General features: G+C 36.9%; 2 protein-coding genes and 1 long non-coding RNA gene across 3 annotated transcripts; 2 read left to right on the top strand and 1 right to left on the bottom strand.

Annotated features, from left to right (window-relative positions):
- Window positions 1–1,617: 1,617 nt before the first annotated feature.
- On the bottom strand, window positions 1,618–14,478 carry LOC110739694. The gene is made up of 4 exons (XR_002514868.1): window positions 14,285–14,478; window positions 14,067–14,202; window positions 12,033–12,269; window positions 1,618–2,015 (listed from the first exon to the last, which is right to left on the bottom strand). It is a non-coding gene; the product is annotated as an uncharacterized LOC110739694 (long non-coding RNA).
- Window positions 14,479–20,552: 6,074 nt separating this feature from the next.
- Window positions 20,553–21,913, top strand: LOC110739693. The gene is made up of 2 exons (XM_021920153.1): window positions 20,553–21,602; window positions 21,693–21,913. The coding sequence occupies exons 1-2, from the start codon at window positions 20,568–20,570 to the stop codon at window positions 21,846–21,848; spliced, it is 1,191 nt and encodes a 396-aa protein (XP_021775845.1). The 5' UTR covers window positions 20,553–20,567; the 3' UTR covers window positions 21,849–21,913.
- A 35-nt stretch (window positions 21,914–21,948) lies between these two features.
- On the top strand, window positions 21,949–22,711 carry LOC110739631. Its single transcript, XM_021920081.1, has 2 exons — window positions 21,949–21,954; window positions 22,061–22,711. The coding sequence occupies exons 1-2, from the start codon at window positions 21,949–21,951 to the stop codon at window positions 22,709–22,711; spliced, it is 657 nt and encodes a 218-aa protein (XP_021775773.1).
- Window positions 22,712–24,952: the final 2,241 nt, after the last annotated feature.

Raw genomic sequence — 24,952 nt, 5'->3', positions numbered from 1 at the left:
ATCTTGTTCCAAGTATAACTTGTTCTTTATATGCATAACTTAACAAACATTTTAGATAGCTAATTATCATAGTTTACAATCATCAAAACCTAATTACTCAACAAAATGTTTGGTACACATAAATGAAAATAAGAACTTTTGATATGTCTAATTTGAATCTTTCTTATATACTCCCTCTGTTCCCTTTTGTTTTTTACGTTTTCATTTTGGGTTTCCTATTTATTTTTACATAAGACATAAAATTTGGACAACTTTACCCTTGTTTTATTATTTAATATCCCATGCTGTCCTGGCCTCAATTTTGCATGTGATACTGTACTTTTAATTTCAATGTTCATTATTATTTTGTCTCTCTTCTCTCTTCTTCAACCTTTTATTTTTCATATTTTTTGGCTGTAATAATCACGTTTAGCATCTTCCCAATGAATTGTGATGACAAAAATGATTGAATTGTACTCACTTTGTTATTTTCCTAAATAACTGCACATAATTCTAAAGTAAAAACAAAAGAAAACGGAGGGAGTAGTTTGATATGATGCATCCAAGGATGTTAGGATTGGGATCCTATATTAAATCGGTGAGGGAAGTAGGATTGGATCGGTAAAATCAGATCGTAAAATTTGTAAGATCTTATGAAATTGATAAAATTAGTAATATAAAGGTTGCTATATACATACACATTTTTTAAGCTACAAAATGATAAAATTTATAGTTTAAGTAGTTGGATAGTAATTTCTAGTTTTAAAGGAATTTTTTATTGCTTTAGGCTCATTTTAATAAGTAAAAAGTAGAATCGGACGATCCCGACCGATCTTACGCGTTTCTGATCAATCCTACATGATTCTGACCGATCCTAGACAATTCAATATTAATCCAAGTGAAAAATAGGATCGTCTGATCGATCTTGCTTGCTCTGCGATTCTGCATCCGATCCGTATCGTTTACCTAAAATTGAATTGTAGGATCGCACTTTCCTACGATCTAGATCGCGATTCTAACAACAAGAACAAATACAAATTTTATATGAAATAAGGTGATCTGAAGAGTAAGAAGACTTGGTATGTCTAGCTGAATCTTTCTTTGGTACACATAAATATAAATAAGAAGATTTGGTATGTCTAATCTTAATCTTTCTTCTATAGTTTGACATGATGCAGCATAGCTAGCTCGAACAAGAACAAATACAATGTTTATTTGAAATAAGGTGAAGAGTAAGTATTTGTTTTTTTCACCTAAATAAAAATATTTCAATTAAAAAATGAAAACCCTATGTAGAGGTCCATTCGCTAATGTATTAATTCCCAAGCTTAATAGCTTTCGATCTTTGAAGAGAACTAGTTGTGCCATTGTGGCCGTGCACGATAGCTCAATAAGGTAAAATTTTGTTTAAATAATTAGTATACTTATTATTAAGTTTTTATGATGATGGTGTAATTTTTTGTTATTACTTGATATATTATTAAAATGCAATGTATATTTTGTTGTTGATGTAGATATCCAATTGAAAGAATGTTAAAGTATTAAATTATATAGTGTAAACGTTTTTGATACCTGCTTATTACGATTTAATTAATAAGTTTATGATAATTATAAGTTACATTTGTGTAATAAGTGCACTAACAAAAGTAACATGCAAACCGCTTTGAACAAAAACATATCAACGTATCTTAGACACATTACATGTTGAAGGAATGACACCGTATTATAAAGTTTAGATACCTGATCAAGCATTCTAAAAATGAGTTAAAGGTTACTAACCCTACCAAGTTCACAAACCAATTATATCAAATATTACATGTGTGATATCTAATGGTAGTTCTCCAATTGCAGAATAGAAGACTGCAGGTTCTGCCTCTGAATCATCAACATATAGCCAGTTGTAGTTGAGCTCTAGAGCAGTTAACCACATCAACTTTTTAAGTGTATACTTCTATGCATTCTTGTTCAAGCTAAACTAACATCTTATCCTTAGCTGTTTCAAGCTTGCCCATTTCATCCCATATTATCTAGATAAACTGTATAGTAGGCAAAAAGAGTAGAGTTAAATCACTGATGAAGCCACAATAATAATAACATCCTAACCTTGAAGAGCTGAAGTGCACTTAGCTTGTATCAAACCTGAAGTTCATACAAAAGAGACGCAATAGTAGTTTTAAGCTTTTAACTTGTAAGGAATGTAATCCCGTTGATGCATTCAAGATGCTGCTCAGACAACGGTATCTTTGACATAATCTATGAGCTACTATGTACAATAGGGTATGAATCTTCCAATTCTTACAAAGCATAATCATTAACTTTGGATTCTAAGAACTAAATTAAACAAGTCAACAAAGTGTTCCCTAAAAGATTTCCTTTTTCTTTCTTAATGAAGCAATGGTCATGAATTGCAATTCTACCTATTCAAATTCATGTCTTTCTCTTTCTTCCTACTACTACTCCTCCAGTACTTCCTTGTTTTATTTGTTTCTTCCTACTAATTTTCTGCTGCTTTATTTGTTCTTTCCTACTAATCCTCCGATGCTTTATCTGTTTCTTTATATCACCATCTATCACAATTACATAGCAACGATCTAGAATCAAATTTAAAATTCAATATTCAATCCACATACTAATTTTGATATCTTATTTACCCCCCAAATGTGAGGAATTTTTTCGTGGAGTTCGAAAAAATCTGAACGCTTGAACGGCTCGTTTTGATTGACCTCTCTTTTTTGGTCTATCCCCCAAAGTGTTATGAATTTTACCGTGTGGTTCGGTAAAATTTGAAACACTTAAGCGAGAATTTTCTTTTTTTACATTTATTTTTTTATCTACCCCCCAAGTGCTATGAATTTTACCGTGAAGTTCGGTAAAATTTATAGCACTTAGAATCTTTGGCTTGAATGCTATGAAATTTGATTTAGAATATTTGAATGAACAATTTTATCCGGAATTCGTATGTAGTATTTTTTAAGGCGATCATTGTTTATTAGTTGATGGATTTCATCACCACCAATATCCATTAATCTAACTGCCCCTCCTGATAGAATTTCAATTACACGGTATGGTCCTATCCAATTGGGTTTGAATTTCCCTCGTGGATCAGTTGGAGGACCCCTAACCTCTTTTAGTACAAAGTCACCTTCTTTAATATTACGAGGTCGTACCCGTTTGTTAAAATGTCGCGCAATGCGTTGTTGATAGACTTGTACATGATGTAAAGCTTTTAATCGTCGTTTGTCAAGGAATAAAAGCGCTTCATACCTAGCTCGAACCCATTCAGCTTCAGGTAGCTTACTTTCGAGTACGATGCGTAGGGATGGTATTTCCAGTTCAAGTTGAACTGCTTCCATGCCGAAAACTAAAGAGTATGGGGTTACTCCTATTCGTATGGACTTTCTATAACCCTAAAGAGCAAAGTGTAGTTTATTCGGCAGTCTTTATAATGTTCTACCCTTTTCTTAATGATGATTATTATGTTTGTAATCGCCAATTCTACTGCTCCAGTCATTCATTTGAGGTCGATATGGGGAAGAATGGTGATGTTTTACATTGTAATGAGCCAAGAGGGATTCAACTTCTACTTTGAATTGAGATCCCTGGTCACTAATTAGTTCGTGTGGAACCCCATATCTACAAAATATGTTTCGTTCGAGAAACTTTGCGACATGTTTAGAAGTGATATTAACATAAGAGGCGGCCTCAATCCACTTAGTGAAGTAGTCGATGGCTACTAATACGTACTCGTGTCCTCCCGTTCATGTTGGAGAAATTTTACCAATAATGTCAATTCCCCAAGTAGAGAATGACCAAGGGGAAGTGAGATTATATAGTTTGGATGGTAGAAGGTGTTGTAAATGGAAAACATTTGGCACTCCGAACATTTTTTGACATATTGAATGCAGTCATGTTCCATTGTGGACCAAAAGTACTCTAAACGTGAGATTATTTTAGCGAGCATTTTTCCATTCATGTGAGGTCCACAAACACCTTTGTGAGTATCCTCCATAAGGTGTGTGGTCTCGGGTTGGTCTATTCATAAATAATAAACTTTAACCATTTGATCCCTTTTTATACAATCGACCATTAACCATCCCATAATGGGCTGATAGCGTTCTTAAGACGCGCTGGTCTTTAGATGAAGTATTTGTAGGGTATGTTCCATAAGTAATATATAGGAGGATATGATCATACCAGGGGCTTTCCCCTTCGATGTTGTTTAATTCCTCTATTGCGTTGCAATAAGCTGATTCATCTCTTCTTTCAACGCATCATGGCATCATATTTAATTGATTAGTCATTGAGGCTAATTTTGCTAGCGCATCGACAAATTGATTTTCATCCCTTGGGAGATATTTAAAATCAATATAATCAAATTGCTCAATGAGTTGCTCTAGGTGTGCTTGGTATAATATCATTGTGGAGTTTTTGATTTTCCATTTTTTGAGTATATGGTTTATTATTAGACTGGAATTTCCATATACCTCTAATTTTTGCACACAGCTTCTAATCCAACAATGCACGCCTCACATTCTGCGACATTATTAGTAGCCTCTGGACTTATGAGTAACACTCCCGCACCACACCCTTTTTGGTTGGATGCGCCATCAAAGTACAATACCCATTTGTCATCTTGTGTCATGAGAAATTCTTCATTCGGAAGATGAGTGGTTTCTTCACGACTTGTTTGAAAAGGATGTTGGCCAGAAAATCGGATAATACCTTTTCTTTTATTGATTTTTCGGGAATATATTTGAGGTCGAATTCGGCCAACATCACCAACCACTTGGATATTCTTCCTTGTATGGGTGGTTGTTCAAACAAATACTTTATTGGATTGTGGTGAGAAATCACATGAGTGGTGTGGGGAAGCATATTATGTCGTAATTTTTTAGTTACCCACACTAATGCTAAACACGTTTTTTCTAAAGTGCTCTATCTTGTTTCATATAGTATAAACTTTTTACTTATGTAGTATATTGCACGTTTTATTTAATCTACCTTTTGTGCGAGCATGGCTCCTGTGGCCGTGTCCGTGATAGTGATATAAAGTCTAAGAGGTAGTTTGGGTACCGGTGGTGCTAAAACTGGAGGACTTTTGAGATAGCTTTTTACTTTCTCAAAGGCCTCTTGGCATTGGTCGTCCCATTCATGAATTTCTTCTTTTTTCAATTTTTTGAATATTGGCTCACAAGTCCTTGTCAACTTACTAATGAATCGACTAATGTACTGTAATTTGCAAAGAAACCCCCTAATTTGTTTTTCTGTTTGTGGGGGAGGCATGTCAATAATTGCCTTTATTTTCAAGGGATCGATCTCAATGCCACGTGTGCGCATTTTTGTGGGTTCAATCTCATCTTGTACTCTTTTATTCGAGTGAAGAATTTGCGTATATCTTTTGCATGACCATTCTATCTTTGGATTTTACGATCATATCATCCACATGTACCTCTATTTCTTTGTGCATCATATCATGCAAAAGAGTCATGGCCGTTCTTGCATTTTTAAGACCAAATGGCATAACTGTGTAGCAATAAGTACCCTTTTCTTCATCTTCTTTTGCCATTAGAATTTGGTTATAACTTGCGTATCCATCCATGAAGAATAACATCGCGTGTTCAGCCGTATTATCCACCAATATATCAATATGTGGCAGAGGGAAATCGTCTTTAGGACTAGCTTTGTTGAGATCCCTAAAGTGGACACACATGCGAACTCGTCCATCCTTTTTAGGGACTAGACGATGTTTACTACCCATTCGGGGTAATTACATACGCGAATGAAACCTGCGTCCAATTGTTTTTGTACTTCTTTTATTTTTAAAGCGACGTTAGGTTTCATTCGTCGAAATTTTTGTTTTACTGGTTTAGACATAGGGTTCAAGGGAATGGTATGTTCCGCAATTTCCCTATCTATTCCAGGCATGTCCTTGTATGATCGAGCAAACACATCTTCGAATTCTTTAAGCGTTGATATGAGTGTCGATCGCTCTTCCAGATTTAAGGTTAACCTAATTTTGACTTCTTTCTTGTTTTCGTTCGTTCCTATACTGACCATTTCAGTTTCTTCGATCACAGGATTCTTTTGTTCTTGTTCATTCATTAATTCAATCAATTTATTAATATCATCATCTTCATTAGATTGATTATTATAGCATTCAAAAGATTCAAGAGAAGGCATATACTCAGAAATAGAACTCATCTTATTGAAATCAAAAGAAAGTACATCAAGAGAGGAATCCTTTTTGGGATCCTCGTCCTTAAAACTAGAAAGTAAAGACTCAGTAATGGCCATAAGGCCTAAATTCTCAGCTTCCTTAAATTCTAAACTAGACTCGTCGTCCTTCCAGATTGTCACCCTTGTGGTTAGTCCACTTGAAGGTCTTCCTCCATCCATGCTCGAAGGTATTATTGAAAGGGGTGATTAATGAAGTAGGGTCGAAAGCTTCGTCTTGGATGGCATTTTGATTGGTTATGATAGCAACATGATTTTGCTTTAGTCCAAATAGCAAGTTAAAGGCTTGCCTAACGTAGCACCCTGGAGTTGGGTGTTTTGATTAAGTGACATTTAAGTCATCATTCAAAAAGTAGCAATCGTGAAAATTCTCAAATCCAAGCTTCTTATACCTTCAAGAATTAATGGTTCTGGAAAGTCATAGCATGGGTAATTCTCCCCCTCCTTCATGAATTGTCCATTGAGGGTTTGATTGTAAGATGAGAGTAAGGAAATTATCCCTTTTCTTGTTGTTCCTACGTGTCCTTATTTTGGCATCGTGAGCTTCAAGTTCTTCTTTGGTTGGCTTATATCTCAATCCAAAGGAGAAGCTTTTATTTGGGATTAGAAGTAAGATAGATTTGTTCATTCCTATTCCCAAAGGCATCCCAGGAAAGTAACTACTCTTGAACAAGATGTTTTACTATTGGGGTAGAATATGGATCAAGTTTGAAAGGTACTTCAAGATTTTCATCCATTTCTAGTGTACAGATAGCCTCCGCGACGAATCCCCACATATCTTCTTCATCATTGTCATGATTTATCTCTAAAAGAGATTGATCGTTTATTGCGACTTTGAGAGGAGAAGCATGTATAGTCAGAGGAAGACCTTGATAGTTCAACCTAATCATTTGATGGAGCGAAGATGGTATTGCTCCAAGTTCATGTATCCAAGGACGTCTAAGAAGAAGGTTGAATGTAGGTTTTATGTCCATGACATGGAATTCAACCATCTTTTGTATTGGGTCTGTAGTTTGGTAGCTTAACAGTTCCACACACCGATCTCCTTGAATTATTATAGGCCCTAATGCTTTGTGTTGTTGCATGAAAATCTTTTTCTGGGTCTAGGCCAAGATATTTTGCGGTTCGTAATGGGCACACATTAACGGCGGACCCATTGTCAACTAAAGCAAGAGGGATGTTGTATCCCTTGCACCCCACAGTTAAATATAATGCATTATTGTGGGTGGTGTCTTTGATGGCAAATCATCACTAGTAAAGATGATTGATTTGTCGGATTTTTCGCTAATAAGCAAGCTAACGAGATCCTCGGGAATTTTGTTCGTACTTACGGATAAAGCAGTTAGAGCATTCGTTAGAGAATTCTTATGTTCCTTAGAGGTACTTAGGAGTTCCCAAATGTTAACATTCGCCTTAGATTGGCGAAGTTGTTTGACCAACGGATCTCTACCTCAGGTGGAGGTGGTATTGGATTTTGAGTTTGACCTTGGTGGGTCGAAGATCCACTTGGTTGTGTTTGATAGACTCGCCCAGAACGAGTTAGATGATCAATCTCGTTTGGATTAGTCTTGGTACTCGTGAACTAATTTTCTTCTAGAGGCGTTGAATGTGCCTCTAATTCCAAATGTTCCATGTGCTTGATGCCGGTGTTCATCTAGGGAAAGGTTCAACAACTCTTGTGATTTTCCCAAAAATTGATCCCAATCAAGCGCTCCACTTGTTTCAACTTGAAGACGAGGTGGAGGTGGGACGGCGGCAAATTTTGAGACATATAGGTTTTTAAAAAAATCGTCGTCCCATAATCCACACACTTCATTAGTTGCCCCTATGAGTGTCGTGGTTAGAGGTTTCCCTATGGGAGTGATGTAATCCAAGGGATTGAACTCATCACTCCTCACATGGTCCTCATCGATGTGAAATATTTCCAATGGGAAACATTATTATTAGGCTTAGGCGTAGGAATTTTCCCATCGTCTACTAGATCTTGAACCTTGTGTTTCAAAACAAGGCAACGTTCAGTATCATGCCCAACACCCCTTTGATAAGTACAGTAAGCATTGCCATCCCATTGAGGATTCCTTCTTTCTATGGGGGGAGGCGGTGTTGGCCTTTGGTGAGAGCAAACCCTTTTCATTTAATTTTTGTAATAGTTCTTTATAAGTTAAAGGGATTAGTGTAAATCTTCTTTCTCTCGTCCACCTTTTTTGAGGATCGTTATTATTATATTGTGTGGACGTTGCAAAAACATCAATAGAAAATGAAGTGTTATCATTCCCCTTCTTGTAGTTGTTCTTAGGTTGATGATAATGAGGCTTGTTTGCCTTTTCTTAGGCGAGATCATCTTCAATCCTAGTGGCCACGGAATAGACCTTTTGAAAAGTGTATAGACCAAGGTAGCGTAGATGTTTGTTGTACTTTTCATGACAATTGTCAATTAAGTTTTGTACTAACTCAAGTTAAGGCGGCCTTTGGGCAAGGTGGGCTGCCTTTTCACGCCATCTACCACAGAAAGCAAGGAAACCTTCATCATCGCCTTGCTTAAGCATTTCAAGTTCACGCAAAGTTGATTTGAACTCTACATTACTCTCATATTAAGTGATGAAAGCCGAAACTACATCTTCCCATATACTTTTGAAGTTGGCATCTAGCCCATAGTACCATTCTCTTGCGGCCGGGTCTAGAGATAAAGGGAATGTCAAAGCATAGAGCTTAGGATCAACTTCCTTTAGAGCCATGGTACCAGTAAAACTCATTAGATGATTTTTTGGATTTAAGTTTGTGGCTACAAACTATTCAGGTAGAGTAAGTACCACATGAGGAGCAAACTTTTCTGCGTCAAAGTACTTATTCCCCATTGTAGAATGAAGAATAAGTTTCTCTAACGTTTTTTCTCATTTCAGCTAAAGCATCCATTTTTTGTTTTATAGCTAAAGCCTCAACCTCTTTCTTTTCGGCCTTTTCAAATTTCTTAATCCTTCTAACCTCGGCTTCTTAGCCTTTTCCTCTCTCATGCGAATAATCTCTTCTTGGAGTTATTTGATAGTTGACATTGTTGGACTAGGATGAGTTGACAAAGGGAGATGGTTCGAAAGGGGTGGATTGTTTGATGGTAAACATAGAATGCGAGTGCCCGGGTGTCTTCATTCCCAAGCTTGGTAACCAGCCCTAAAGGAAGTACGGGAAGTTGAGAAAACTGACACGCTTGCTTTTGAAAAGAAAAGAAAGAGAAAGGAAGAAAAAGAAGCAATTTACGTTCATAGAGATATCATCGCCTTTCAACAACTCATGAATAACGATATTGTTTGGACGAGCCAATATTTACGAAGAATCAGCAGGCGCGCGTAAGTTACTGGGTTGCGCGACGCGCGCAGCCCCGCACTTGCGTTGGGTGTGGTCGCGTGAGTTGCGTCGTCACCTGTTCGAGCAGGATTTTTTTTTCGAACGATGGTATTTTCTTTATTATTCTTTTTTTTTTAAACATTTTTTTTTAATCATATGGTATCCCTTGCACGTGACTCAAAACTACGAAGGGACAACTTAGTAGTTGGGAAACTAAGTTAAGACTAAAAGGAGGAAAACAAACTATCCTATACACGTCGCAAATAGTCATGTAATCACATAAGCATACGAGAAAACCATTAAAGCATATAATGCCATTCTAAAGTCAAGGCTTTGGTTGTCCAAAGGTACCATATCTTAAGAAACGATGCACGAATCAATCACTCAAGGTATTGACCCATGACATAGTTCTCCCAACATTTTGTTGGCGATATGGGTGGGATGATTGTTATTGATTTTGGGATAAAAGCCTGGTGCTGGTGACCCCTAGTCAATGAGCCGATCCCTAATGTTTAGAAGGTGCTTATGATTATGCATGATGCAATGTTGCTTGTTTGACTTTTACTTTTGTGAAAAAGGAAGATATTACGCGTTCAAGCCTCACTTTATAACTAGAGATTATCCAAGTTAGCCCTCGTTATAACTCATAGGTAACCTAAGTTGGAAACCTTGAACCATAACTAATGACTAATCTTGTAACCTCTGATTCCCCACTGGAGTCGCCACTGTGAGGAGGGTGTGCCCATCGTAAGGGATCCTCTTCCTCTATGCCCATGGCCCTTTAAAGCCTAGGGCTTTACACTTTTTGAAGGAGTGTTAGGATTTGAATTCCTGACTGTCTGGGGGACCTTGAATTAGAATTGATTCTATCATTACGCTTTCTTGTAAGAAACTAGCTAAGAGTCGCTAATGAGTTTTAGGAAAACTCATAAACCTCGTTTATGCCTTTCTCTCAAGTAGGGTTCAAGGTATATTTAGCATGAATCATAAGTTTACCCATGCCCAAATTGGTCTACTTGTACCAGAAATGAGTTCAGGAGCGAGGGTATATGCTAAAATAACGTTCCTTTTAGGGAGGAATCGCTATTCTAGCCTAAGTGTAGCCTCTACTAGCTCTTCCTTTTTAACAATTTCATTACCAAACAATATCTGTAACGTGATACCTAAAACTAAGTTAGTTGATTTTATTTACAAGTGTTGATCACATAAAGATTACATTACAATGAATGTCATTATTTTTTGTTATTTAAATTCGTAAAAGGAACAAGAAATAAACAATATTCGCCTTGGCTTAGGTGATAAAACAATCAATCAATTAATTATTCAAATTCTAGTCTTGATTAACGCAAGAATACTATGTGGAATTAATAATCAAAGTTTATTTAAGGTGATCAATCAACACTAATTAATTAATTAAAGGTTGTTTAAGCAAGAAAAGAAAGGTGATTTATCCAAGTGCACCGAAATTTACCATTTTTCCTTGCTAGATCTTCGTTTAGAACACTTATGGACTCCTTGTTCGGGAACCTCCACCGTAAGAACAAAACAATTTAAGGGTGTGTGTTTAGGACAAGAGGGACGACTATTGCATAAGTTCACAAAGTTACTACTGACTTTTTACCGTAAGAACAAAACAATTAATGGGTGAGTTTAGGGTTTCGGACAACCAGGTTGAGCGCGGCTGCTGCGCGCAAGTGATTTATTTGCGCTACACAAGGCAGCGCAACCTCTGGTCTTGCGCGTGGCTTTATGGTAAGATTCGATTCAGTATATTAATGAAATTCTGAATCTTCCGCAAGCGGATCTTTGGAGGTTGCGCTAAGTGTCACGAGCAACTTTGTGAGTTACGTACGCCAGGTCCTTGAGTTGCGCGCGGTTTTTCTGCGGCACTAGATTTTAACGTAGGCGCTTCTAAATTTGTCAAAATTAGGTTTAATCTTGGGATTTGGCCTAATTTCTGATCGGGCTAAGTATTAACAAGTTTTGGTTTATTTCGTTTGGGTCAAGGTAGTTGGTTTTATGTGTTTAGGCCTTAATCAATAGTCCATAAGCATTCCTTATTACAATGTAGCACAAAGATGGAAATATTTATCGTCATATCTCTTCCGGTCGGGACAGGAGACCAAAAGTAGATGTCTACACTATCACTAACCATGCTTTGCACAAGAGGCCTAGTAATAAGCATGTTGTAACACATCAAATTGGAATTCTTTTCCATCTAATAATGCTCCATTTCACAAGGAGGTCAAGAGGGCATTTCATTCTCATCAACATATGACAAAACAGGTCTCTCAGAAATAACCCAATCCAACCCCATATAGATTCCTTAAATCGTATTTTTCACTACAGTAAAATTCTATTTATGATCTGAAAATAGCTTATCAACAAAACCTTCCTTAAAAGTAAGACACAACTTATCACATAATCTCAACGCAAGCAAAGTGATACAATTAAACCAGTAAATGTAATGAGATACCAACCTGTTGAGTATTAGGATCAATGTCAAAAGACTTTAGTAGGACTGCTTTCAACCCACTCTTTCTTTTGTTCAAGTGACAAGGATTCCATCATATCCTCATTGATAAGAATCTCTGGCTCATACATTAAGGTTTATAGCCACAGGAGATCATTTGGCATGATCTTTTCCAATACCTTTTCTAGCTATTGCTCTAAGCTTCAACCCTTGACCTTTACGTAACTTCACAATTATGATTCCTCTTCATAACAGCAAAGCAACAAAGAACCTCAGTCACAAGATTAAATCAACAAACCATGCAAAGATATTAGTTCAGTCATGCCAAAGAAAACCTAGAAACTGTTTATAACACTCTGGGCATGCTATAGCATCATAAGAAAATGTTGAAATTTTGATGTATAGATCTTCATATTGTATCACCTCACTAATATTTCAATATCAAAGCAAGCTATAAACCAAAATCTTCCAGATGAGGATAGTGTAAAATTTTGTTAAAATGGAAACTGGAAAATTCTTTTCTAAAGTATCACAACACATACACCTGTTCAATATTAATGCAAACATTCTACAGAATGCTGAATCTAATTCTCAATTATAAATTCCAAATGCAATATCATTTGCAAAAGCTTCCCAAAGTTCATTCCAAAGTACTTTCACAATCCCAACACCACCATAACTAAAAGTCTCAAACAACAAACTCCTATATTGCATCTTAGTAAGGCATTTTACTTGCTGTACATAACAATCGCAAGAAGGGTCTAAAAGGTCTAGATACAAATAATACAGAATGCAAAAAGAATCACCTCCAAACAAAACCAAGATTTAATAATTAAGCATGAGCCAAAAACAAATAAACTTATGGCTTGAAATATCATGCAATTAGACAGATGATTAGAAAGGGGATTCGTTTCGTATATAGCTAGTAGAATTGTTGATGCAACCACATTAAACCATTTGAAAGTCCATCTTATCATAAAAAATCTCACTACTTTTAAATAAAAACATTGAACCTTGTTCTCAATCATCTTTCCCCTTTTTTTTTTTTTTTTTTTTTTGGTTTCATGGCTTTAAAAATTAGAGCAAGCCTTATCCAACTTTAACCCCTCCCCCATTCTTAGCCCAATTCTTTCTATCCACACTTTGTTGTTAAGGTTTTACAAAGAGGGTACCATATTGATTGTCAAGCAACCTCTAGAAATATAGAAACTGCAGTAATCCTGTACGCATTGATCAAAAGGCAGAATAAGAAGTACCATATTCTCCACTGCTTTAGCATTTAACTCACTATACATAAAGTTGCCTTGACAGTAGGTGCTTTGTTTTTCATTTCAGCACCTAGTTTCCTAGTATCAAGAATTGCTACCTCCTCAAATTTTGTCAACTTGATAAATAATAAACCTACCTCTACCACTGTATCTCCCTACAAATAATTAAATAACTAAGCATTAAGGAAGACTTCTAGGCAATAATCTGGGCGTGCATACTTTTAAATGGCAATTGTGCAATAATCTGGGTAATCAACAATTTAATCATCCTAATTAGCAACTTTACGAGCTAAAATTGTTGAAAAATCAAAGAAAACAACATGCCCAAAAAGTCGCAATAATCAAATGTATTAAAATGAACATGATTTGCTCATTCTCATACTCAACTATAAACTTATGAAAATCAGCGATAAAAAAATAACACATTAAATGTCTTAAAATTATTCACAATTTGAGCAAACAATCAACAAATATCTGCTAAAGTTCACAGGCCTGGAATCCTGGAATCTAATTGACTGACCTTGCTCTAATATGACGATGTATAGATCTCTAGCAGTAAATTTCCTCAATTTATTATGGGTAATCTAATTCAAGCGGTATAATATGAATATCTGAGTTTATAATTGATTTCAATAAGAGTAGTATTTTATCGATCCCAAATATCTCTTTTTTTAAGCCAAGAAAAATAACCCAATTCATCCCACAAACCCAATTAATCCGACATTATAACCAAAATTACAGAAAAAAAAAAAAAAAAAGCAATAAAAATTTACCTTAATAGAGTGAACAGAAGACTAAGATTCTCCGAAGCTTTTTCGATCCACCCTTCCGATTTTCAGCGCATCCAAAATTTACCTTAATGAGGTTGTCGTCGAGTTTGAGGCGATTGAGGAATATTCTTTGTTTAATCTATAAAAAAAAAAATGGGTGAAATAAAAAATCTAACCTCCAAACTGAAACACGATGTACATATGAAAGGACAAAATCTGACCTGAGAATTTGCTTCAATTCAATGGAGGAGTAAGCTCTGAAGCCGCTTCAATGGAAAGTTCATCTCTGTCCGAAAATTGAAATGAAAGACAATGGAATGAAACAGAGGAGAGAGTATATTAAAGATGGCTCATCAACTTGAAATGGATTGGTACATAATCTCATACTAAGTGGTATGGATTCTAAAACCCATATTAGTCCAAAGTCGTTGGTTTTATTGTTGGAATGAATTGTAAATATTAAGGGAATGGGTGGGTATGAGATTCCATCGGTAATTTTGTAAAAAAATACAACAGAGATTATTTTTGGGATTGCACTATTCCTTTGAATAGTAACACAAATGCTTGTTTTTAAAGGGTTGGAGATAGGGTCTACAAAAGACCCTCAAAGATTCTCAAAGATTGATGTGGAAATATGGAGTAAACTATACATACAGTCCCTAAACTTTGGTATAAATTGGATTTAGTACCTCAACTTTGAAGTGGCTAAAATTGGTCCCTCTACCACCACTTTAGGTGGTTACTTTAGTGACTCATCAAAGTTCAGGGATTTCACCAAAGTTTAGGGACATTGCACTGGTGAGGTGAAATAGATTTTAAATTAATGTGAAAGTTTAAGGACCTCTAGACATAAGTGGCATTAAATATAATTACCAAGCAAAGTTTAGGGACCTATAGGCATAGGTGACAATAAAACCATTATTTTATTAAATGAATTATTGTATTTTTAAAATTTAACCTTTAATTTTAAAAACTTAAATATATGAATAATTTTTTACAGAAAAAAAAACCACCCCCTCCCACTACACTACCTGCCTCCGACCCACGTTAGCGTCCGGCCTACCTTCCACGTTGACGCCAGACCTAGCGACCCCCACCCGACATCCCCAGTCCCACCACCCCTCCCCTTTCCCATAATCGACCCCCTCCCTTTCCCCCATCCCAAGTTATGCCCCCAAATCTCAAAACCCCCACCGAAAACCCCACGAGAAAGCAACCTTGTAAGGGTTTGGGTGATTTCGGGTGGGGGTTTTAGGATTGGGGGCGCATTTTGGGTAGGGGAAAGGGAAGGGGAAAGGGTTTGATTCAAGGGAAAGGGAGGGGTGGTGTGGCTGGGGGTGTTGGGGTATGGGTTGCTGGCGGGGAAGCGTGTGTTAGGGTTAACGAGGAGGGGCTGGCAGTGAATGGGGGTGGGTTTTTTTAAAAAAAATAAAAAATTATTTATTTAAATTATTTAATTCTTGAAAAAAACTTAATTATAGTCAAACATTTAATAAAAAAAATTATCATTAACGTTATAGGTAACTTATTATAATCATTCATGATTACCAAAGATAATAAAAAATTTTATTAGTTCACCAAGAAAAATAAAAATTGGGTGTTATTAAAGAAAATTTCCCTTTTAAAAAGTAAGAAAATAAATTTTAATTATTTTTACATATATATATATATATATATATATATATATATATATAAATTGAATTTGATATGATTTTTTAAAAAAAATCTCAATTAATTTCTTGCAAATTGATTTAAACTATTTGTCCAACTTAAAATGTCTTAGCCTAATTTTAATATCAACATTGGTCGTCTACTCATCATGGGATCCATTAAAATTTGGCAAGATCCCCAAACTTTGGTCCAGTCATCACCTAAAGTCCTTAAATTTTGGTCAAGTCATCATCTAAAGTCCCTAAACTTTGGTTCAGTCATCACTTAAAGTCCCTAAACTATGGTTTAGTCAGCCACTCAAGTCCCCAAACTTTGATGAGTCACTTTACTACCCACCAAAGTGGTGGTTGAGGGACTAAATTCAGCCACTTGAAAGTTTAGGGACCAAATCCAAACTTTTGGCAAAGTTTAGGGAACGTATTTTAGCTTTACTCTAGAAATATGACTAATAATTATAAATTTTTTTTAATAACTTCTTTGAGATTGTTGAGCATGATGGTATAGCAGAATATACAAGTTTATTCTCACAGTGAGAAAATGGTCATGTTAATCAAATGACAGTTATGTAAAGAGTCAGACCTAGTTAATATCCTATTTTAACAAACTATGTTAATATCAACAATAAAAAAAAAACATATATCTTTCATCTTCTTCCTTTAAACTCACGCAAGTAGACAAATTTCTTCAAAAAATATGGCACAATACACTTGCTTCTTTTTCCTCCATCAATACCACCAAGAACCCCTTCTTCCATGAACGCCGACACAACGCTCGACGGCGGCTTCGCCGTCAAATTTAAAGAAAACCCTAAGAAAAAAAACACAAATTAAGAAAATCCAAAATGGTAGGTATTATTGAGGATACCTGGGCTTTAACAATGGAGCATCTATTAGATGCTTGAAGAAAGCTTCGATTCGGTGGGGTTTGAAAAAAATTAAAGAAGGTAAAGACCATTTAACTATAAAATTGCTCATATCATGATTCTTTCAGTGATTCATTGTGATAAGCGGCGATTGTAGTGGTGGTGAAGAAGCGGGCATTGAACTCCATTGTTAAAACAGATCTCCATGGTTGAAGGCTTGAAGATCTAATGTTGCTAAATTTACAGTCTTGTTGATAAATAATTAACGAAAATGACTTTTATACCCCTATATTAACAACTTTTGTTTATATAGGATATTAACTTGTATTTTCTCTTATGTAAATAACTTGTCTTGAGAAGCGTATTGGCAATAAATATTGTTACATCTCCACTTGGAATAAACCTTGGCTAAAAGCTTAACCATGCCAGTGTTGTAGATGATCAACGGCATTAAATTAACAACATTATATCTTTTTGACAAAATCTCTACAAATGAGAGAGATTATGAGAGAGAGATTTTGAAGGGAGAACATTGGGTCGACGATCTAAGAGCTCTGATCTTCGACGTTGAAGCATCTAATTTGGTGTATGTATAATAGAGAGAAATTTAGAAAGTTGTAAAGGAGAAAATTAATAAACTTGTAATGGAAAAAATCAAGCTTTAAGCTTATTTCAGCTTCAATGAAGGACTTGGTGGTCACATACATTTACCCTTTGGTATTGACCATACCCTTAATTGTACCCTTTTTCTAGGGTTTTTTTGTTTATATTGGCGGCGGCACCGCCGATAATGGTGTCATCTTCAAAGTTAGTGCAATATTCAATGGTGTCGCCTTCAATGTCAGCTTCAATGGAGGAGGAATGAGCAAGGAGAAGGAGGAAGAAGGAAGGTTGATGACGTAAGTAATGCCAATTAACTAGATTTTCAAAAGGTCAACTCAAGTACAGAGCGAACTACATACATATCCTTCAATATTTGGTTAAGCTAGATTACATATGTACCCCTTGAGTAGCTCAAAACTCGAATTTGCTCTACACAATACACATAAACTTATTAGGAACATTTTTAAATTACTACCTCAAAAATGGGGCCTTTGTGAATTACTACCTCTAAAAAAAAAGTTGTTAATTACTACCCTTAAAACTGATTAATTCTAGTAACTAATACTTTTTTCCTTAATCAGGCTACTTAAACTCTTAATGACATCATTATTCATCTAAATTGTAATTAGTAGCTTTTAAATCTTAATTAATTAGATAAACCCTTGCACCACCTCCCAACCACCATTGCACACCCTCCGACAGCCCCCCTCCACCTTCGACAACTCCCCCACCGTGAAACCCACTCCCTGCGGTCGATCCCCCACCAAGAAACCAACCCCTCTCGTTCCCCTACCACAAAATCCACCCCCTCCTGTTCCCCCACCACGATTCCCACCTCCCTTCCGCTTCCCCGACGCAATTCCCACCTCCTCCCCTTCCCCTACCACGAAACCCATCCCCCTCCCCTTCCCCACAATGAAACACAATCCCATCACTTGACTGGGATGTTTGCAGGGGCTGGGGGATGGGGAGGGGCGATAATCGGGGTTGGGGAAAGGGGTGCGGATGGGTTTTAAGGGTTTGGAAAAGGAGAGGGCAGTAATTGCGTTGGGTTTTGCGGTGGGGGAACGAGTGGGGGTGAGTTTTGTGGTGGATGACCTAGATGAGGGTGGATTTCGTGGTGGGGGGAGCTGCCGGAGGTGGTAAAGGGGGGTTGCCGGAGGTGGTGGGTAGGTGGTGGAAGGGTTTAACTAATTAATTAAGTTTTAAAATCTATTAATTATAATTTAAACAAATAACGATGTCATTAAGAAATTAAGTAGGTTGATTAGGGAAAAATGTATTAGTTGCTAGAATTAATCAGTTTTAGGGGTAGTAATCAACAACTTTTTTTTTAGTGGTAGTAATTCACAAAGGCCCCCTTTTTGAGGTAGTAATTCACAACCATAAATTTTTAGTGTAAAATTTAAATAACTAGATAAAGAGCTTTGAGCTGCATTTTTAGAGACAAAAAAAAAGAAGAAGAGAAAAATAAAAAAAAATTAATAAAAAAAAAAAGACTATCAATTGCCAATATCTTCATTATATTTTTTTTTAGAAAATTTTGACTTTTGGTACCACAAAAAGTCCTGTTATTGAATTTTGCTACCGCTAAATTTTTTTTTAATTTTACTACCACTAAAAATCAGGTTTTTTTAAAACTGATACCAGTTGACGGAAACTATTAGATTAGCCGTTTGTGGGGCCCACGCAATTAACTACCGTTTTGTTTCTTGATTATTGTTGCTTCCCCTCCCTTTTTCCTCCATTGAATACGCTAACCCCCACCCACATTGTACTCCATTGAAGGCATAATTTAATTTGTGTTCCCCTTCAATTCTCTCTCCACTGTCACCATCTCTATCTCTTTGGAGGTGTACTGTAAATTTTGCAAATTGAAGCGCGTGGAAGGTCGAACACTATCTGGAAATTGAAGCGTCATCTCCATTGTGGAAAGCTGAACATTCTCCTGACAACCACCTGTTTGAAGGTACGAAACCTTGTTTATTTATAGTGGTCCAACAGTGGTGGTAATTTCGCAATAATGCATTGTAGTTGGGGTATTTTTGGGAGAATTTGCAGTTAAACCTAGGTTACTGAGTTGTAATTTTTTAAAGAGTTGTTTGACTAATTAAAAATTGATTCTTGCAGTCATGTGGTAGGGTATGGGGGTATATTGAGATGCCTTTTTTGTTAATGCATTGATTTAGTTACAGTTAAGAATAAAATAGTGTTTGATTTTATTGAATCCTTGATTTATTTGTTTATTGCTATTTAATTGTAGATAAATACCAATGGTTGTTATTGATAATGAGGTTGACATTAAGCTAAGAATATATGGGGGTTTTGTGATTAAGAACCGTAGGGGAGGAGGGCAGTACCAAGTGTATGAAGCTGGGTTCACTTATTGGAAAAGGAATGTGCCTCTCAATTACTTTTCAGTAGGATACTTAAGGTATTTATGTATTGAAGGGATTAGGGACATGGGGTGGGATGTACCTACCCTATATGCTGTGTGGTTCAAAGAGAAGGGTAAGTCTTGGATGACTGGAAAAAGGAAGATAGAAAGTGATGAGGATGTACAAGGTTTATTAGATGCCAAGCACAGGGATGGGTATCTAGAGTTGTTTTGTACTGTTTCTGATGACCCTAGGCCCAATCAGGACCCCAAAAGCATTGTGGCTGAATATAATAACCCCACCTCAATCCCAGAACAGTCCAACTTGAATGACACTGCATCCAACTGGACTGGACATGTGTCTGGCCAGACTGTTACTGGATCCAATCCAACCCAACAAGAGCCAACCGAACAGGAGCCAACCCAACAAGAGCCAACCCCACTTGAAACCCATTTGTCTACCCAAACTGCTACTGTATCCAACCCAACCCAAACACAACCATCCCAAACACAACAAAGCTCAGTTCCACCTAAAACCTAGAAAAAAGCAGAAGAAGCTAATGACCTTGTCTTAAGAAGGAGCCCTATACTTTCTAAACAACCTAAAATAGAGCTTTGTGTGAGCAGATTGAGGAGAAGCCCTAGGTTTTGTAGATCTATTGATAAGGGGAAGGGTAAGGTTGTAGAAAAAGATGGTGATGGGGTTGTGAGGCTGCAAAAGGGTACAGGGCAGGCTAGTGTGAAAAATAAAGCAAGGAGGGCTCTTAAATTGGGGGAAGAAGATGAATCAGGTTCTGGGTTATCAAGCTCAAATGCAAGTGATCTAGAAATTGATTGGGAGCCTGGGGAGGAAGAGGCCCTAAGTGATGATGCTGATTGGGATAGGCAAACTAAGGATGAAATCTTATCTGCAGTAGAAAATGGCTTGCAAGTTGTGAAATGCAGTGGTCAAAGTTCACAGGGTGTAGGTGTGGACAGGGAGGAGGAGGTTATGAAACAGTTGAGTAAGGACATTGGATGGGAGGAAGTTGATGTTGATGATGAAGGTTCTGAGTCAGATGAGCTAAGGAGTTTACAGGGGTCAGATGAGGAAGAAGAGGACATTCCCTGGTTTCATGAAAAGACTGATTTCAAGAACCCAATTGTGCTAGTGAAGAAGTTGAGGTTCTCCAACAGCACAATTCTAAGAAAAGCCTTGAGGATACATGCAATAGAGAACAAATATGAGTATTACTATCTGCACAATGGTGGTAAAAGGATTACCACATTTTGTAAGAGAATGTGCAAGTGTAAGTGGAATTTCAAGAGATGCAAAGTGACTGGGGAGTGCAATTGTAGTGCTAGGGTGAAGAAGTGCAGGTTTAAGGTTTCTGCAAGAAGGGTGGTCAACAGTGATGCTTGGCAAATCATAGACTTTAGGCCTAAGCATGTGTGTATGAGAAGTAAAATGAATTCAATGGTGAATGCTGAGTTTCTTGCTGAGAGGTATGTTGAAGAATGGAGGCGCAACCCAAGTTGGGATCTAAAAAGTTTCAGAGCTAGGGTGCTTAGTGACTTAGGCATAGTAGTTAAGTACTCAAAAGCATGGCTGGCTAGAGCTAGGGCAAAGCTGATGATTTATGGGTCAGCTTGTGAGCAATATGCCAGAGTTTGGGATTATGGCAAAGCTGTAATTAAGTACAGCCCTGGGTCTGGGGTGGCCATAGTTGTAGATGTTGATGAAAGCAGACCAGAACTCCCATTGCTTATGAGGATGTACATTTGTCTGCAACCACTAAGAAGTGGTTTCATAAAGGGATGCAGGCCTCTAATAGGCCTTGATGGGTGTCACCTGAAGGGAGCCTACCCAGGGCAAATTCTTGTGGCAGTTGGAAAAGATGGAAACAATAACATTTATCCAGTGGCCTGGGCTACTGTTGAAGTTGAGAATAAGGAATCATGGTGCTGGTTCCTAGGCTGTTTAAAAAAGGACCTTGGTGATGTGTGTGAAGGTGGTGGTTGGACATTCATGTCTGACAAACAAAAGGTTAGCCTTCATGTACCTAATTACAGTATTATTAGTACCTAATATGATATGAGCTGTTATGAACTTAACTGTTGATTTATAATGTGGCAGGGTCTACTTGAAGCCTTGGAATTGCAAGTCCCATTTGCTGAGAAGAGGTTCTGTGTGAGGCATATATGGGCCAATTTCAAGCTTCAATTCAGTGGATCAACCTTCAAAGAGCTCTTCTGGAATGCTGCTAGGGCTACAACAGTGGTGAGTTACTAATTCAATATTAAGTAGGACATGCACATCAGTTTAAACATAGGTGTTTAGTAGGTTGCAAAATTTCTAGCTACATTTTTGATATATTTTGATGCTATGAATCATGATGGTACATTTTGCTGCCTTGAATAATGCATCCATATTTTTGATGCTATAATTTTGCTGAACTAGGATACATTAATAATTGTTGTGATGGTTTTGGAATGATGTGGTAGGCTGACTTTGAGGTGGCAATGGAATCCATACATTTCCTGTCTGAAGATGCATATGTGTATCTAGATAAAATTCCTGCTAAGCATTGGTCTAGGCATGCTTTTTCTAGTGATTGCAAATCAAATATGTTGTTGAATAATGTCTGTGAGACATTCAATGCTGTTATAAGAGATGCAAGGGATAAGCCAATACTCACTCAAATGGAGTGGATGAGAAGGTATATGATGAAGAGGCACAATGAGAAATGGGTGGCAGCTAATAAGATGGATGGGAAGCTCATACCATATGTGACTAATCTGTTTGAGAGGATTGAGAGGGCTACAAGGCACTGTATAGTGCAGATTTCAAGGGGAAACTCCTATGAGGTTGAGCTCAATGGTGATACAGTTCTGGTTGACTTAGGTAACATGACTTGCACATGTTACCATTGGCAGTTGACTGGTATTCCATGTGTGTATGGATATGCATGCATTTTGGACAAGAGGGTGGACCCAGAAGACTATGTGGATGGGTATTACACAAGGCAGAAATATTTGTATGCATATGAGGAACCTGTGAAGCCTATGCTTGGACCCAAGCATTGGGAGAAGCAGCATCATCTAAGACAGCCCCTGCCTCCACCAGTAAGGGTTATGCCTGGTAGGCCTAAGTAAAAAAAAAGAAAGCTTGAGAGAGGAGAGGGAGCATCTGAAAGCAGTGGCAGATAGCAAAAACAACAAAAGAGGCAAAATAGGTGTGCAAACTGTGGACAACTTGGTCATTATGCCAAGACTTGTGGCAATCCACCATTGCAAGCTCCTGCACCTCCACCAGATGCCAACATAGCATGCAAACCAGTTTTGCAAAATGCTTGGAACAAGGAACAAAGAAGAAAGAAGGAGGTAAGGGCTGCAATGAAGGTGTGTACATTATCAAGCCTAACACACTACATGTCTACTGCTTTTATGGATAAACTAAGAACTTTTTTTTTTTTTTACAGACTGGTGGAACTCTTGGGACATTCAGCATAGCAAACCAAAAATTCCCTCAACAGAGGCCATCCCAACAACAACAACAACAACCTGCACCCTGCACCCAAGCATCCCAGGCATCAACAACAACAACTGCAGCAAAAAAGAGAACAACAGCAAAACAGCCAACAAGAAAGCAAGGAAAAGGGGAAATGAAGAAGAATTAGAGTGTAGTTTTTAGTCCCTAGACTTTTAGCTTATTGGATATTGTACCCTGCAACTTTCATTTTGTGGTTTTTAAGACAACTTAGTTTTGCTAGTATTTGTCTATAACTAGTTCTGTGGAATATAACTGTGATGGTTGCCAAGCACTTTAGTGCTGAAATTGCTATGGCAGACTATTTGATTGTCACATTTATTTGTTGCAAATATCATTCACATAAATACACCAACAATAACTAAATACACCAACATTAACTAAATATCATTCATAAACAATTCAAAGTCTTACATTTGGAAGTTGTTGTCTTACACCAACATTATCTAAATACACAACCAGTAACTCTAACCAAGTTGAATCTCATTTCAATACAAGTAACACAATTATAATCAGAAATAAACAACATATGGTCATTGCTAGGACGGTGGTGCAGCCACCACCATATTTGTATTGGCTTTCCTTGCTGAATTTCTTCCTCTCAGAACTTAAAGCTTTGCACTTCACTAGCAAGTTGTCATTCTCACTTAGAAAACACCTTCTTTGGCCACTTAAATCTTCAACTTCTCTCTACAGTGAGTTTATTTCCCCCTTCATCAATTTCTTGTCAAGTAAAAGTTGATTAATGACATCCGTTTGCCAGTCTGTGCCATCTTCCTCATCCACCCACTCAAAGCACTTGCAACCCCTACTTTCTGTTTTAGGATCATAGAATTTGCAGGCTTTGAACTTCCTTCCAGGATTCTCTCTTGTCCATGATGTCAGCTTAGCCATAGGTATCCCACAGTCACACTTCCTTTGTTTGGAGGGAGAAAACCTCATCAACGACATTATACCCTGCAATTCAACCAAATTAAGCAACAACTATAATCACACATTCATTATTAAACAAACATCACCTTCAATTACTCCCTACAGTATCACAAATCAAAACCCCTAATTTCAATTCGGGTAAGAACCCTAAATCGAATTACTGGTATTAACTACCAATTACACCATTACTAAATCCTATTCAGGTTCTACATCATTCCTAAACAATCGCAATTACAATTAACCAACAACAATTCGTAACAAATTTGCAATTTCATTTTCCAATTGGTTTCGCAAAAAATAAATCAAAAATTTCTTTGAACTGTGCTCACCTTAGCCCAGATATGCTCTAGAAAATTCACCTTCGCACCTGAAAATTCTTCCCAATTACTGTGATATGATTACGATTCCAACAAATTTCGCCTCTCACATGAGCTTTAAAGAAGTTGGGATCTTCAAAGTAAGTACTAATACACAATAAACAGACAAAAAGAGCCGTTGCAGTGGGCCCTACAAACGGCTAATCTAACAGTTTCCGTCAACTGGTATCAGTTTTAAAAAAACATGATTTTTAGTGGTAGTAAAATAAAAAAAAAAAATTTAGCGGTAGCAAAATTCAATAACAGGACTTTTTGTGGTACCAAAAGTCAAAATTTCCTTTTTTATATAGAAAATTCACTATATATTTGTTGGGAGCGGATTCTAGCAACCTACAAATTAGGAAAAGATCAATCAAAGGATCAATTCTATAATATTTTACTTCACTTATACATAATAAGAAAACAAACTGAAAAAGGAAAATATGCATGGTTAAAAATATCAATGGAATCATAGCTCATCAATCAAGGATTTGATTGGTCCAATCAAGAAGTCAACAATCAATTAAAGATCTTATGAAATCAATCAAGACCATGGAA

Source organism: Chenopodium quinoa, unplaced genomic scaffold (assembly GCF_001683475.1).
Source record: "Chenopodium quinoa cultivar QQ74 unplaced genomic scaffold, ASM168347v1, whole genome shotgun sequence".
Lineage (NCBI taxonomy): Eukaryota > Viridiplantae > Streptophyta > Magnoliopsida > Caryophyllales > Amaranthaceae > Chenopodium > Chenopodium quinoa.
This window is presented reverse-complemented; position numbering and strand designations above follow the sequence as displayed.

Coding starts and splice junctions, on each gene's coding strand:
- LOC110739693 (XM_021920153.1), top strand. CDS start 20,568: ATGAAACAGTTGAGTAAGGACATTGGATGGGAGGAAGTTGATGTTGAT. Junction 21,603..21,692: donor TCATGTCTGACAAACAAAAG/GTTAGCCTTCAT, acceptor ATAATGTGGCAG/GGTCTACTTGAAGCCTTGGA.